General features: G+C 32.4%; 1 protein-coding gene across 3 annotated transcripts in view; it reads right to left on the reverse strand.

The window, feature by feature from the left end:
* LOC134840598 (prickle planar cell polarity protein 3-B-like) overlaps positions 1-15168 on the reverse strand; it is a 49118-nt gene that overhangs the window by 32037 nt on the left and 1913 nt on the right. Inside the window, exons 1-2 of one of the 3 annotated variants that reach the window (XM_063856517.1) lie at positions 14771-14865; positions 14285-14436 (exon numbers count right to left, since the gene is read on the reverse strand). In XM_063856517.1, coding sequence (XP_063712587.1) covers positions 14285-14436; positions 14771-14803 — 185 coding nt within the window. In that variant the 5' untranslated portion in view covers positions 14804-14865. Of the gene's footprint in view, positions 1-3518; positions 3615-14284; positions 14437-14770; positions 14866-15168 lie in introns of those variants that run through there. The other 2 variants (XM_063856518.1, XM_063856520.1) reach the window with 2 other exon arrangements.

Below are 15168 nucleotides of genomic sequence, written 5' to 3' on the forward strand. Positions count from 1 at the left end.
ACCCTCTAGCAACGAGCACAGATCATGGTGCCCGCACCCAAGTTTCAAGAATAAAAATCGATTATGGGGATTTTTGTTGACTAAATTAATGTCTATTTAATCGATTATCATGGCAATTTTAGACAACGCGATGGATTTTTAATCCATTTCAATCGATTATTTTCGACAAAAGAAAACGCGATAAAATCCATTATAATCGGTTATAATCTATTTTTGTTTTCAATATAATGGATTACTATTTGTACTTAAAATCCATGAAAATAGAAAAACTTCTGTAGATAATTATTCTAGTCTACGCAACTTTCTGCCAATATGTAGTAAATTTGAAGATATCAATATGTAGTACTTTTCCAAACAGTGCCCAAAAGCGGCATTTTGACCAGTTTTTTTTTCACAAAATTTGCCTGCAGTGCTAAAACTTTGGTCGAAATACGTTTTTTTTCAGTGTTCTAAGAGTGGTCGCAAAATCAACTCGTTCTAACTGGAAAAAAAATTGATGTCCCCCACTCCCAACAGACAAAAACCTAGATATAACCCTGCGTTCATCGCCATTTTCAGTGTTTGCTACCCTCATCAGTCTCACGCCGCTACGTCTCAAAACCCCACCCCCCCCCCCACACACACACACACACACACACAACGTCTCTCCTTCACGCTCACCCCATCTCCCCCTCCTTCCCCGCATTTAAACCCAATCCACCCCTCCCCACTCGTTTACCACACCCGCATTAAACATGAGGGGGTGGTGTGCAGGGCCTCCGAAAAATATATTGGTATTGCAATAATTGCAATAAATATTATTTTTAGGGCAAAATAATTTATTTTAACATAAAAATAATTGCATTATTTATTGATCCATTTCAAAATATCGTGTATTTATTGGAATTTTGCAATTATTATCGCAATAACAGTAACCCTTGATATGACGCTTGTGTTGTTGTCGTTTTCTCATGTGTCACATGTTGCAAATACAGCTGTTGCATTGCAAATACACTTGAGTTCTTGTGGCTTACAAAGATAGTTGTGCAACAACTTGTGCTGTGTTTTAAGTTACAAACAATACTATGGTACCCCGAACATCAAAAGACCCAGTTGTTGAGTTCTATTTTACAAAAATTGGGGTAGATGAGTATCAATGTAAATGTGGGTGCAAACGAAAACGCAAACCAAATTCTGGATTTACTAATCTTATGTCTCATATTGTGAAACAACACCCTAACTGGAGGGCAGAAATTCTTACAGATACCAGTCAAGGAACCTTATCTGGAGATGCTGTTATATGCGCTGGCGTTTCTAAAAAAGCTGCTAATTTGTTTGGTTGGCTTGAATGGATTATTATGGAGAACAGGGAACTGAGTTTCTCTGAGAAAAAGCTGACCAGAAAGTACACAAATCTCGAACCAGTTTCTACTGATTCAATTACCAATTACATTGAAAAGTTGACCATGGATGTTGAAAAAACCATAGCACTGAAATTACCCAGTAAATTCGGAATTATTGTGGATGGGTGGACGGATCATAGTGTTCATTATTTTGCCATATTTGCTTGCTACGAGAATGAGAAAACTGTAATGTGCCCTTTATTGGCAATTTCACCTTTACTGAACGAGGAAAACTTATCTGCGTCTAATCATTTAGACTTCGTTATTGCAACACTGGGTGTTTATGAGAAAACGATCGAAAATCTGTCATTCATGGTTGCCGACAACGCAAGCGTTAATAAAAGGTTAGCTACTTTACTGGACATACCATTAATTGGCTGTGCTAGTCATCGGTTCAATCTTGCCTGCAACCTTTATCTAGAAGCACGACAAGAAAGTATTGACCGCATTACCAGTTTAATGAAAAAATTACTCTCTGTCAAAAAAGCTGCAGTTTTGAGAAAAAAGACGAATTTACGACCTGTTTTGAGAAATGCAACAAGGTGGTCTTCCACGTACGAGATGATCAAACGTTATATTGCTTTACGACCTTTTATTGATTGGGCTGATCCCGAATTAGCTGTTTTAGCCCCTAGTGCGCAAGAAAACTTATTTTTGGAAACAGTGCTAAAAGACCTCGAAAAACTAGATTCAGTTACCAAGAAGTTGCAGAATGATCAAGTAGATATTCTAGACGTTAGAGTTTTGTTTGACGACGTTATCACGCAGTATCCTGATTTAGAGCAATATCTTTCTCCTGGTGCACAAATTGTTCATTCGTTCGGGTTTGAAAAAACCTTAGTGAAAATTTTAATGGGCGAAGAAGCAATACTCAATTCAGAAGAACTTGATTTGGTGCGATTTTTCAAAGTAGGAGGAGATTCTGACACTGTTGCTGCAGAGATCGAGAACTACGCTGATTCAGTTTTAGCTGCCAAAAAGACTAAACTGGGAAAGATGTATGGATATTCGGTTAAATGGATACCCCCTACTTCAAACATAGTTGAACGGCTTTTTAGTAAAGCGAAACTTACGTTGGGATCATTGCGAACATCTCTCTCCCCGATGCATTTGGAATCGATTTTGTTTTTATTTGTAAACAAAATGTACTGGAACGTTTATACAGTTGAGAAACTAATTTAAACTTTTCAAGACCAATTTTTTACGTAGAAAATATCAGGGATCAGCAATAATTCATTGGGCCAATTTTTGGGCCAATAATTGCAATAATTGATTATTTATTGCAACAGTTAAACAATACAATTATTTATTGCGGAAGTTTCGCAATGGAATTATTTATTGCAAGTTCAAAATATATTGCAATACAAATATCGGAGGCCCTGGTGGTGTGGGGTCTGGTGATTTGTGTTTAAATGCCGGTTTGGCGAATAAAACTTAATTTAAAAAGAAAACAAAAATACGCAACTTTTTATAAATTTCTATGAACGCGATTAAAATTAGGAAAAAGGTTGAAATTTAGAACAAATAATTTTAATAAATTGAAAGTTTGGAGAAGAAAATAACTAACTTAAGTTTCATATTATTATGAAAAAATGAAAACAGCACACAAAAAAATTTTAAATAATGGATTATAAACCATTATAATTAATTAAAACTGAATATTTTTCCTTTGATAAAATTGTTTGAACGCAGTTGAAAATAATCGATTATAATCCATTTTCAATAGATCATTTTTGTTATTTTATGAAGACTGACAATGAAAATCCTTTATAATCTATTAACATCTATGAAACTTCAGTACGGGTGGGCCTCGAACATCCGACCTTCCGATTGCCAATAGGAGACTTATCCACTTCACCACCGCTCCCTTACTTCAAAACCGCTCCCCTTCATACTGGCTTTAAAACTGGTGGTTTCATCGCATTTTTGGTCTTATCGTTGTAAAGTTGCTCAAAATATAACTTTCTTTGAAGATGTTTTTTTAATGATTTTCTACAGGGTTTTTATTAGATCTATCAAAGTTAAAATGGGATGCTAAATTGGGGAGGGGCATTTAACTTGGTATATAAGACCACGTCAATCGTTAAGTTTCTGCAGTTGATTTATATGCAGAATATCTAAAATAAAAACAATTACCCGAATTTTATGATGATTGTCTTCGGCAAATTGAAATCGACGATAAGTGAATTAGAGCAACCAGATATCCAAAATTAATGCCATCGTAAATAATAAAATTAAATTAAAAACCAACCAAATTTTATGCCGACTGGCTTCAACAGAAGATCTCAAGATTAGCGATAACACTTGAAAAGCTTTTTTATAAACTGCAAAGTATCACAGAGTTCTTGCAGAGAATATCTCATTTTCTTGATTAAAAACTACAATCAACATAATTAATCGCAGTGAATGCAAATGCTGTTTTTAACACCTAAAACATCGTCTTTTCAACAATTTATAAAATTGTGAAAAATGGGAAGATAAAATATATGAAAATATTTTTTTTTCGATTGGTTCATTGAAAAAATTCAAATTCAAAGCAATAAACCACTTAATTTTCAAATGACAACTATAAAAACAGTGAATAAATTCTTGTTTTTGGATGACTAAAAGACATAATCCGTCTAAACTGTTACGTTTTTAGTGTATTCCAGACGGATAGGCTGTAAAAATCCAGTTGTTTGTTCTAAATTGATTGACAGCTATAACCGGATAGTTATAAATAAAAAAGCCAACAAAAATATAAAAACTGTTTTGGAGTAAAAACTGAAGGCGTCACGTGTTATCCTACGTAAAATATATTTCTGAAGGAGTCTCTAATAGCAGAAATTGAGTTTTTAAAATGCAACGGACTAACATCATAGTTAAAGAAAAGCTTTTTTTAAGTACGCAAAGGGGCGGGCATTGTTTAAATTAAGGCCATTACGATTTTTAAGAGACGGCTAAATTATTTTATAGTGGTTCAGGAAAGTCTGTCTCATTTGAAAAAAAAAACAATAATGAAATAATGATTTTTTTATGCATGTTTCCGCCTTGGTACCTAGAAATCAAACAAAAGTCCGCCCCTAAAAACAAAAAAGCAGCTAGACTATAATTTGGCGAATAATCTAACGTGATTCTAAAAAACATTCCCGCTTTTTTCAAATGGGAGAATTTCTTTGAGAGATCCGATTTTACAGACTGAATTATTCAAACATTTTCAATTCAATTCATCTTTGAGTGAAAAGAAAACTGCAGGAATGCAGGCGTGGAAAATGGTGCAGCTATTTTTTCAATTAGCGTTTTAGTGACATTAAAACAGCTAACTTAATTCGTTTTTTGTTTTCAAATTGATTTTTAGTTTTATTGAGGAACTTGTAGACTTGATGGTGCCAACAAGTTCTTCAAGAGTTCGTTCACATTTTTTTTATTAAGCAAAGTTGCATTCAAGTGGAGGAATCGTGTTAAGAAAAACCGTTTTTAGTCAATTAAATTTTTCAAACTGCTCTTAGCACCAGTCATTTTTATTTCTAGAAGCAGTCGAAAAATTCTAACAAACTGAAAAACAAAGAAGCCATTGCAATCAAAACACGTTATTGAAGCTGACTGTGCCGACTCGGCTTTCCATATTTCAGATTCAAAGGCATTTGATGCTTGATACCCTGAAAATTTTTCCTGGAGCTAATTTAAATAAAAAAGGAAATTAATGCTCAAGAAAAAAATAGTTGAATCAAGTTGCGTCATAGACATGGATATCTTTACTTGGTATCAAAATAAATCTTATTGCTCGACAAAATATTTGACCGCCAAAATCGAACCAAAAATTTGTCTTGAAAAACAATTTGTTCCGACTATTGTCCTAGATTTAAGAAACTATGACATGGGATTGTTTTTTTAGCTTACTTTTTTGCTCGCAAATCTCCTACGGTATCTAAGTGAGGTATCATATACAAGCTTTTTCACTTATAATTCGGGTTCATTAAATACATGATCAGTGTCTAGGAAACTTGGTTTGATTTTTTTTGCTATTCCGAAAGAATTAAGCAAAGAAACGAGTAATTTTTTTTCAGTTCGACGATAAACTAATTACAATAACGCTTAAAAATTTGTCATTTTGCTGCGAGAAAATTTTTTTTTTGCAATAGAACTTAGTTGAAAATTGAAAACACAATCGTGTAATTAAAAATTTTAGCGTTTGATCTAAAGGTTTGAGTTAAATTGATAAAAAACAAAGACTTTCCAAATTACGAATACTGCAATTTCAAACCACGTACTAAGGAAATTTATTTCAATTTAACCAACCGTGACAAGCAAGTACAAAGACAAACTTTTTCTGCTTAAAGCTTGCAATTGCTTTAATTTGTTGCCTGAAAAACTAAAAGAAGCAACCTCCTATCCTCTGTTCAGAAAACAACTGAACAAACATTATTTAGAATTGTTTTTTATCTCCAAGGAGCTGGAAATTTTCAATAACACTTGGAAAGGTTGTAAGATTAAGGAAGGCTAAAGCAAAATAATTAACTTAGTTTTGCACCGTATTTGTCGCCATCTTGAGATCACCTAATGCACTGAAGATTTAGGTTACTCTTATCAGCTAAATGTTGAGTAGGAAAAAAATTGTTTTGTTCTTTATTGTACACTGAATAGAATATGTTGTGACTTATTGACCATTTTATCAATTCAGTGTATGTCTCTTTTTTAAACTTAAGGACTTTGAAATATGTTGGTCTATAATATGTTCATCACTTGTTGTCCAATGATGATTGTTTTTGTCCTCAAGGAAGAAAAATTTGAATAACACTTCTTAAGATTAGTGCAGAAGCTGATGTAATCAAATTCGAATTGGCTTGAAAAAATTAAAGCTTGCTTTTGTTGATTGAAAAGAATCGTAAGCAAATCAAATATTAGTGCTCGTATCCAGGGAAAGCCCTGAATTTTCGACTGTCGTTAAACGTGTTTGAAGTAGCTTTTGATATTGAAAAGGATTAAAAAATAGCCGCAAAATTTTACCTGTTGAATCTTTTTTTGTTGCCCCACAAACAAACCAAATAACTAACGTCAATCTAAGTTAAGGATTTCTAAACTTAAGTAAATCGCCACTTACTCATTAATGTATCGGGGGTCACTGGCCTCTAACTAGCTTCATTGGCAGTTTTCAAAACTCCATTACTTAACAAAAACTGACTTTAGGTCAGCAATTTTTTGTTCCGAATATTTTCGCAGAAAAAGATGGAATTTTTGTACTAAGGGGTGTTTTTTTTCACCAGACAAATTACGATTTTTTAACTAACAATTTTTTATATCTTACCAACCGTATTGTTGACCTGAGCTCAATTTAAAAATATATTTCACCTGTGATTTTTGTGAAGTTATGGGGGTTTAAAAGTTGCTAATATGGCCAATTTAGGACAGTTAACATTCGATACATTTCACTAAAACTTAAAACCTAAAACTTTAAGAAGAAATATTTTTTTTCGCCATTTTGATTCCAGAAAAGCACAAGAATATGAAGGCGTTTGAGAATGTATGTCTGAAAAAATTCTTTTGCCCAATCAGATTTGTTTCATTTTTCAGTGTAAGAAAATGTTGACAAAAATGGTAAACTAAAAAGATAAAAAGATGAAATTGGGCTGAGTATAATAAAAAATCTCCAAGCTTATATTTTCCGTCATTTCTACCACAAAAGAATAATTATCAAACATACAACCTTTAATTTGTCAAAAAATCAATCGTATTGCGTTGAAAGTAAGCCAAATACAGGAGCTGCCAAAGATTGCTGTAATAAGATAGCAAACCATAACCATAAAACATGAAATTAAAGCATACATTTATGAAAAAGCAAATCAATTGAAAAGCAAAAGTTGTGAAAACTCCAAAAATTTATGCGAAACAACTTTAAAAATCAGAAATAAAAAAGTGTACTTAAAAGTTAAACCAAATTTGTTTAACAAAAAATAACCAGCCTTAACTCTAAGGGGAAAAGTGTCGATTATGTTCAACAAGGGGCTTTGGAGTATCTGCGCGGTTCGCGCGCTGCGTTCAACTCTTTTACATGATTGAGAGAAACATTATCCTTGTCTTGGTAGCAAAAGATAAAATCCTTTTTCGACAATTCTTGGCATAGCCTTGGCATGTATCTACTGCAAATTCATTTTGACTGGTAATTTTAACAAAAAAGATACAGAAATTGCAAAGTTATACATTTTGCATCTTGTCATATATCAATTGGCGTAAACAATTTAGTCGAAAAAAGTCAGTAAAAAATCGGAATTAATTTCAATTTTAAAAACCACACCAGGCATGAAAATTTCATATTTTTTTGAAGATAAAACAAAGATAAAATGTCTATTTAATCAAAAACGCTTTGAAACAAAACGAATTAAAACAAACAAAAAAAAACGATAATAAATCGTTCATTTAACCAAAAATGCCGAGAAGTTACAACTGATACCAAAAACATCTAGTCAATAGTTTAGGCCAAAAATATAAGTCATTTTGTTTACAGAAAAAAAACCTGACGTTTTTGTTGAATAATTGTAACTTGTTCGAAGATTCACTAATTAACAAAATTATGAGTTTTTGACCAAATATAGTTGGTGTAATCTGATTCACCGGTTTTTATCAAAAAAGAGGTCAGGTTATCTGAAATCAAATTTTGCAATAAACTTTGTTCAGTATTAATTTTAACAACATTTAAATCACAAACTGAAATATGGTCTCCAGAGAAAAAAAAATAGTATTCATTTGCAAATTAGCTCTGAAATAAAAAAATTTCTTTGAAGCTTAGTGACCATATTTTCGAATTCAATATTTAATAAATACGCATGCAATTGGGAAAAGTAAATTTGCGTAATTTGCTGAAAGCGATCCTTTACAATTGGCCGCGCCCAATTTCTTTTAGAAAAGAAACTAATTTTTTAATTCATTAGGAAATCAAATGCGAAGCAAAAAGCAAAGTTTGGCACAAATTGCAATACAGCACAACAACACAAACATGACAAAATTAAAAGAATTCGGAAAAACATGAAAAATTTTGAAAAAAATTAGGTGGACCAAAATGTTCAATAAAAGTCTCGATAAAATGCAAATAGGAGCCAAGCTAAAGTTAGAGGTACCTATCAAAGAGTTTTTAAAATTCCTATACTGATGCGATATGGAAAGAGTATTTTCAAAAATTGGATTTTGCCCAAAACCTTAGTTGTTTCTATACTAAAAGTTGAGAAGAATGAAAATTTTTGTTAAATTGAATTTTTCCAGGGACATAGCTTTGTTTCAAGGAATCGCTGTTTCTGCAGAGAAAATTTTCGCAGTTTTTTTTAGTTGAAATATTTATCTAAATTTAACAGGGCAGTTTTTAAGAAAAGAAATTAGTTTCTAAAGAACGATCAAATGTTCAAAAATTTGATTTTTCAATAATTGAAGACTTTCCTTTTTTGAAAACAAAATTTTTTTATTTAAAAAATTGGGTGTAGCCAATTGTAAAGGATGGTTTTCAACAACCTTTTGCTTCGATTCAACAATTGTTATCAGATTTGGATACATGATCAGAATACTTATCGAGAAACGTCAAAAAAATCCAAAAGTGGTCAACAAATCAAAAATTCGACTATTCCGACAATCAGATATTTTTGTGTAAAAAAACTAAAGCTTAGCCGTTTATACAGATGAGATTCACGCAATCTGTTATTCTGATTGAACCAAAAAATTCTGATTTGATTTGAAAGTTTAATTTTGTAGAAAAAATCAAATAGTTTTAAAAAAACTGTCAAAATCAAAAATTTGACTTTCTTAGGTCAATAACATTTTTGTGTAGAACACCTTAAGAGCGAACCTTGATGCAGAGAAGCTTTCCATAAGTTGTTGTATTGATTGGGAGGGTAGATTTTGAAGGAAAGCTTCCAATAAAATTTAAAAATTCAAAAAATTTGGATCAAAATTATCCCCACAGACTTTTTCGAAGGCTGTACACAGTTGGGTGAGATAAAAAAACACTAGGGGGTTCTATATGCACGCAGGAGAATAGGCGAATTTTCCTGGGGTACTTTGTTTTGAAAATCGGTGGAAAGTTTTTTCAGAAAAACTAAATTTTTTGCAACAAATGAAAAAATTCCAGTGTTCAACAAAAAAAAACAACTAGTTTCCATAAATTTTCATAATCACTGTTTTTATCATGTTTTAAGTAGAAAAAAAACGCCAAAAATCGGTTAGCAGGCATAAGTTGGGCCGAACAACAATTTTTAGAGCCACTCCTGAGCCCTGAGCCTACAGCAAAAACTTAAGCATACAATCGAAAGTCCGTTAATTCAACTTTTATTGTATGTTTTTTTAATCTTAAACAAACTGAAAAAAAACAAAGCCCTGTTAGGGCTGAAACCCACAAAAAAAAAGGATTCAGAATCGAACGGTTATTTCAAGGCTAATTGTAAAAAAAGCAGGCAGTTGTTGAGGGTCAGTAATAAAGCAAGTTCAATTTCTTCAAAGAAACGTTGTTTACGGGAAAAAAATCTAGTTCCCGAGTACAAAAATCTTGCTCTTGCAAGAGTATTTTTTGTTCTATCGCTAAACTCAACCACACAGAAAACTGTGAAGTATGAGATGTCAAATCATCAGCTCGATAAATGAATTCAAAGCAGAAATATATGATAGGCGAATCTAAACCATAATAAAAAAGAAGAACTTATTGTACACAACTGTCGCTTGTGTTCGAAAGTTGGCTTCAAATTTTCTGCGCGCTCCATGCACTTCTGATATTTTTTTGAAAATAAAAAATAGAAAATTTTGGCTGTCCTGAAAAAAAAAAGTTTTCGCAAAAAAAAGTTCGCTCAGGGGAAATAAAAGAAACGGACTATTCTGAGACAGGCTGCATAGCCTTTCATAGATCCTCTGCGAATTGCAGAAACCTTAATCAATAATTGTTTTCACGTGCAAATTCAGTTGAAATTATTCACTCGAATTGAATTGAATTTACATGAAATTTGTTAAACACAAGATGTTTCAAGAGCTTGAACCTTGTATAAATTGCTGTTCTTATATCCCAGCTTGACCAAAACGCTAATCATTCATTTTTCATATAGAGAAAAACAATCATCATACATTTTTAATGGACTTACTGTAGTACAGAAAATTGCATGAAAGGTCTATGATTAGTCAATTTTCAATATAGAACTTGTATGACTAGCATTTTTTGATAAACCAAAAAGTTAGATCTTTTTTAAAAAATTTTCTGTACAAAACAAAAATAAAAACAAAAACTTCTATCGTTTTTTTTAGTGATGAAAGTCACTATCACTAGACGATAGATGACATCACTGGTAATTTAGTCAATATCGACAGCCAGTCTTCGAAAGAAGAAAAAAACAACATTCTAAAATAGCATCTAATCGTTTTCAGATTCATTCAGTAAAAACTTTTTCAATGTTAGGGAGCGCTAAAAGAAGCTTCAAAAAATAATTTTCCTGAGTAAAATTAGATTTTTACAGGAAAATTAATATATTTTTTGAAAAAAACTACTCTTTTCTTGCTTAAAATTAGACTAAAAAGTAAAAATTGTAAACTGTTTTTTCGACTGAGAAAACTTTGTGTAGTTTTTAAGTGTCGTTCGAAACATAATGGAAACAGCTGAGAGCGATCTATATCATGGGAAAAGAAACGCACTCTAATCAGGTAGGCCACTTAACATATTAAGTTTAGAGTCATTTTTTCCACAAACAACAATACGTAAAATCAGTCAGGATCACTAAATTTCTTAATCAGGTATTTCAGATTTTTTTGAATGCGTACCTTTTAACAGGAAAATTTAGCAGTGGTTTACTTAAATCCTGGCTCTTAAAAATGATTCGCTTGCATGTACTTACGTGTTATACACCGATATATGCTAAGATCCGTTAAATACAGTAAATATTCGGCTTCAAGTTCGGAGGAAAAGAAACTATTCTTACCATCAATGTCTCGAAACTGAAGATGAGTTAGTTAAGACAAAATTAAATTATGCAAAAACAATTCTGCTGTCTTCAGAACAATTGGCCGATGAAATTTCACTAGTGTTTGATGGAAGCATTGTAAATGCCAATTAATGCGACAAAATGAAAGTGATTTTTAGATCTTCGCGTTTCTTTTTACAGTTTTTCTAATGTCCATTTGGTCAATAAAAGAAGACTTCTAATGTAATGCCAATAATTGTAATCAAAATAGGTCCCTTTTATTACACCTCAAAGTATGATTTGTTTTTAAGTGTCTGACTTTCAAGTGTGAGTCTGTAAGATGTGTAGCTGTCACTTGTTCAAACGTGACATTGCTTCTGAAGTTGAATTCTCTGTCAAGACGCATCACTTGACAATCATGTACAGAGAAAATTCGAAACTCAAAGACAAATAGATATAAATTGTTTTACTTCAAAAACAAATCAAAATTATTGAAGGTTTCACAGAAATTTTCACTCAAATTTGGTTTGAAAAAGAAAAAATGAATATTTTTTTTACAGTTTGTTTCGTTCTTTTGGAATGAATAGCAAAAAGAAAGATAATCATAATAAAAAACAGTTCTCAGGCAATTCCATTGTGAGTAGTTAACAAATTTACGAACCACGCCAACAGTTTTTCTGCCTAGGAGAGCACCATTGGATCTACCAGTCCGTTCACAGGTGTTTCAGAGCAAGCATTCAATTAGTAACTTTTTGATACTGGTTGAGAAATAATTTCTCAATGTTTTAAATTAATCAAGTGTCTACTAAAAAATTAATTTTCATATTTTCTCGCCTAAAGACGAGAAAAGAAAATTTTACAACAAAACAGACCAAAAAATCATGGTTCTTGCTTAACTAAAAGAAGAAATTTTTTAAAAGCTCTTCGTTATTCAGTGTAAAAAATATGATTGAATTTCTGGGAGAAAGAATTTTCTTCGATTTTCAAAATAATTAGGATAATAATTAGGGATAATGTTTAACAGTTTTCTTATCATAACAACAATTGACTCATTTGAGTTTTTGTGTAATCTTGTTGGCAGTGTACAGAGCATCTCTGAAAGTTTGCTCACTTCTTAACCACTAATGAGGTCATTCAAATTTTAAGTAAGCTTTTCACATCTGAGAATTTTGGTTACTGTTTTCACAAGTTCATACAAACGGAAGTTTACGAAAAAAAAATAAGAAAAATTTCTAAGAACTATTTTATCAGATTGATCTATCAAATTTTTGAACTTTCCGAGCCAAGGAAACAAACAATTGCGCTTCAAAAACTTTGTTTTGCAGTTCGATCTACATGATTTTTCTCTTTTCGTTCTGCTTTTAGTTGCTCTAACTAGGTGAAAAAAAACTGAAACGCTCCGGAATACAAAATTTCTTTGCACTTCCTGATGAGAGACAAAAAACGTTTTTTTTTTGTAAATTTATTAGTTATTCAAGCATGCAAAAACAATTTTGCTGTCTTCAGAAAAATTGGCCGATGAAATTGACTAGTGTTTGATGAAAGCGTTGTAAATGCCAATTAATGCGACAAAATGAAAGTGATTTTTAGATCTTCGCGTTTCTTTTTACAGTTTTTCTAATGTCAAAAGAGTTTGTCATAAGTCTTGTCAAAAAATTATGACAAACTCTTTTGAATAATTTCAATGCTTGCTTAGGGGGAGTACTGAATAGATTACTAACTTTCTTTTTTAGTTTCAAGGCCGCAAGAACTGCAAAAACAGGTTGATCAAAATCTCTTATCATACAACTTCACACGTACAGAAAATTGAATTAAATCTCTATGACGACCATTTTTTCATACAAAAAAAATAATATGACAGGCTATTTTCTACAAACGAAAAGTGTACGCTAGGCGTTTTGCTATCAATTAGATTCAAAAGTTATTTGAGTTTCACTTTATGTTTAGTCCTAGAATACATTAACCAGGGGTTTTCTCATATGAAAAAACTCACATGCAAAAATCTCAAAAATTAACGGAATTTTTCGCTTTTCCTCTGAAGTTTTTGCACTGAAGTTCGCACAAAGTTATAAAAAACGTATTTTTTGTATCTGGCTAAAAATCTTCTGCTCAAAAAATTTCACTCATGACAAATCCTGGCCAGTTTTTGACAATTTTTGAACAGGTTTATCTTTACGTATAAAATAAAATAAAAATTCTTTCGCATTCACTTAAAACATTCACTGAAAATTTCACAGAAAAATGATTGTTTAAGTAGAGAAGTCAATTTGCGACTAAAAAGAACTTGAACTTTTTCCCTCAGTTTTTTATGTTTGCTATGAAAATACAGTTTTCATTGCAGGCAAATGCTCTTAATCAGCAAAAAAAGACAAGTTAATTTCTTTTAAAATTACCTAGAAATTTTTTAAAATTTTCTGTAAATAGAAAAATGCTGGTAATGCTATTTTTTAAATTGAAAGTATATTCTAAATATTCTCCACAGGCGCGGATCTTGAAATTTCTCGAGGGGGGGGGGATTTTCAAAAATCTTTTTTTTAGGTCGACCAAATTGATTTTCTGAGCTCTCCCAAACCACTATAAAGACCCTAATTTTCTGCGCCGCCATAAAAAGGTGTTTCTAGGCGTTTTTTGGAAAATTTCGACCAAACAATCGGTGCCTTTGGGTTGGCAGGGAGTCGAATCGCTGAGGGGGGCCTAAGCCCCTAAATCCGCTACTGATTTTCCTTCTAAATAAAAAGAACATTTCTAATAACCAACCAGAGAGCTTTCAAGTCGGCGAACTAGTAAACAGTAAGTGCTTGAAAATTGTATGGAATTGTGGAACCAGCATTTAGAAGCTGGTGATTCGGGTCTTTCTTTTATAGTCCCCTTCCTACAAAATAGTAAAATCACAATTTGGAGAGTAAAATCACATAGATTTTTTGCAACTAGGCTTGGGGGGGGGGGGGGCTATGATGGGAAAGACCCGATGATCTCTGAGGACTAATCAGAAGATTGTTGTCTCACCTCCATGCGTGTGGTATGAATCCCTGACATGTGGTGCAGTTTCGACACTTCTTGTGGGTGAGGTCACAGCAGAAGAGGGAGGAGAACCCGGACACTATGGTGAAGCCACACACACTGCCCACGTGACCATTGCCACTCACCCCAATGCCACTCTATATGGTAAACATTTATATCTATTAATTATAAAACAATATTATTAAGTAACGAAAAACAAGAAATACAATTATCAAATCATAAGCATCGCATCATTTTCAAGCTGCATACCAATAATGGGGACCAAGCGTAAAAAACTGGACTAATTTTTCTCTTCCTCTTTTAAATTGGGTTCAATTAATTTGCACCATGGAAAAGGAACAAAAGTTGGAACCATAACAGTAAAAAGCCATAACCAGTTACCATAGGAGTTCTACCGATATAATAACAAAAAAGTCAAAACGATCTTATGAAAAATTCAAATAATTCGATATAAAAAGTCAAACAGCTCACCTTCAGCAAAACTGTGTGTCTGAAAATTCTCATGGCGCCAATAAAAACCAATGAAACAAATCTTAACCTGAGGTATCAGTTAGTCTACGTATTTTTCGTTTCAACGATACAGCAAATATTCAAAAATATTTATGAGTAAATAGAAATTGAATAAGTCTAACACACAAATAGAAAATCGCTGGTTGATGATTTTTTTAGTCATATTCATTCTCATTTACTATGCTGATCTGACAACTTGAATTTTTCAGATGGTGTTGGCGAGTCTTAAATAACCGATGGGGCCGAGCCTTTTCTAATTGAAGCGTCTCGATCATCAATTGACAAGACTTGAGCTGCATTGATGCTTAAAGTGATATTAATCACCTGTGCTCATTAAGTAATTTACACAGTTCGACAGT

Source organism: Symsagittifera roscoffensis, chromosome 2, assembly GCF_963678635.1.
Source record: "Symsagittifera roscoffensis chromosome 2, txSymRosc1.1, whole genome shotgun sequence".
NCBI classification, from domain to species: domain Eukaryota; kingdom Metazoa; phylum Xenacoelomorpha; order Acoela; family Convolutidae; genus Symsagittifera; species Symsagittifera roscoffensis.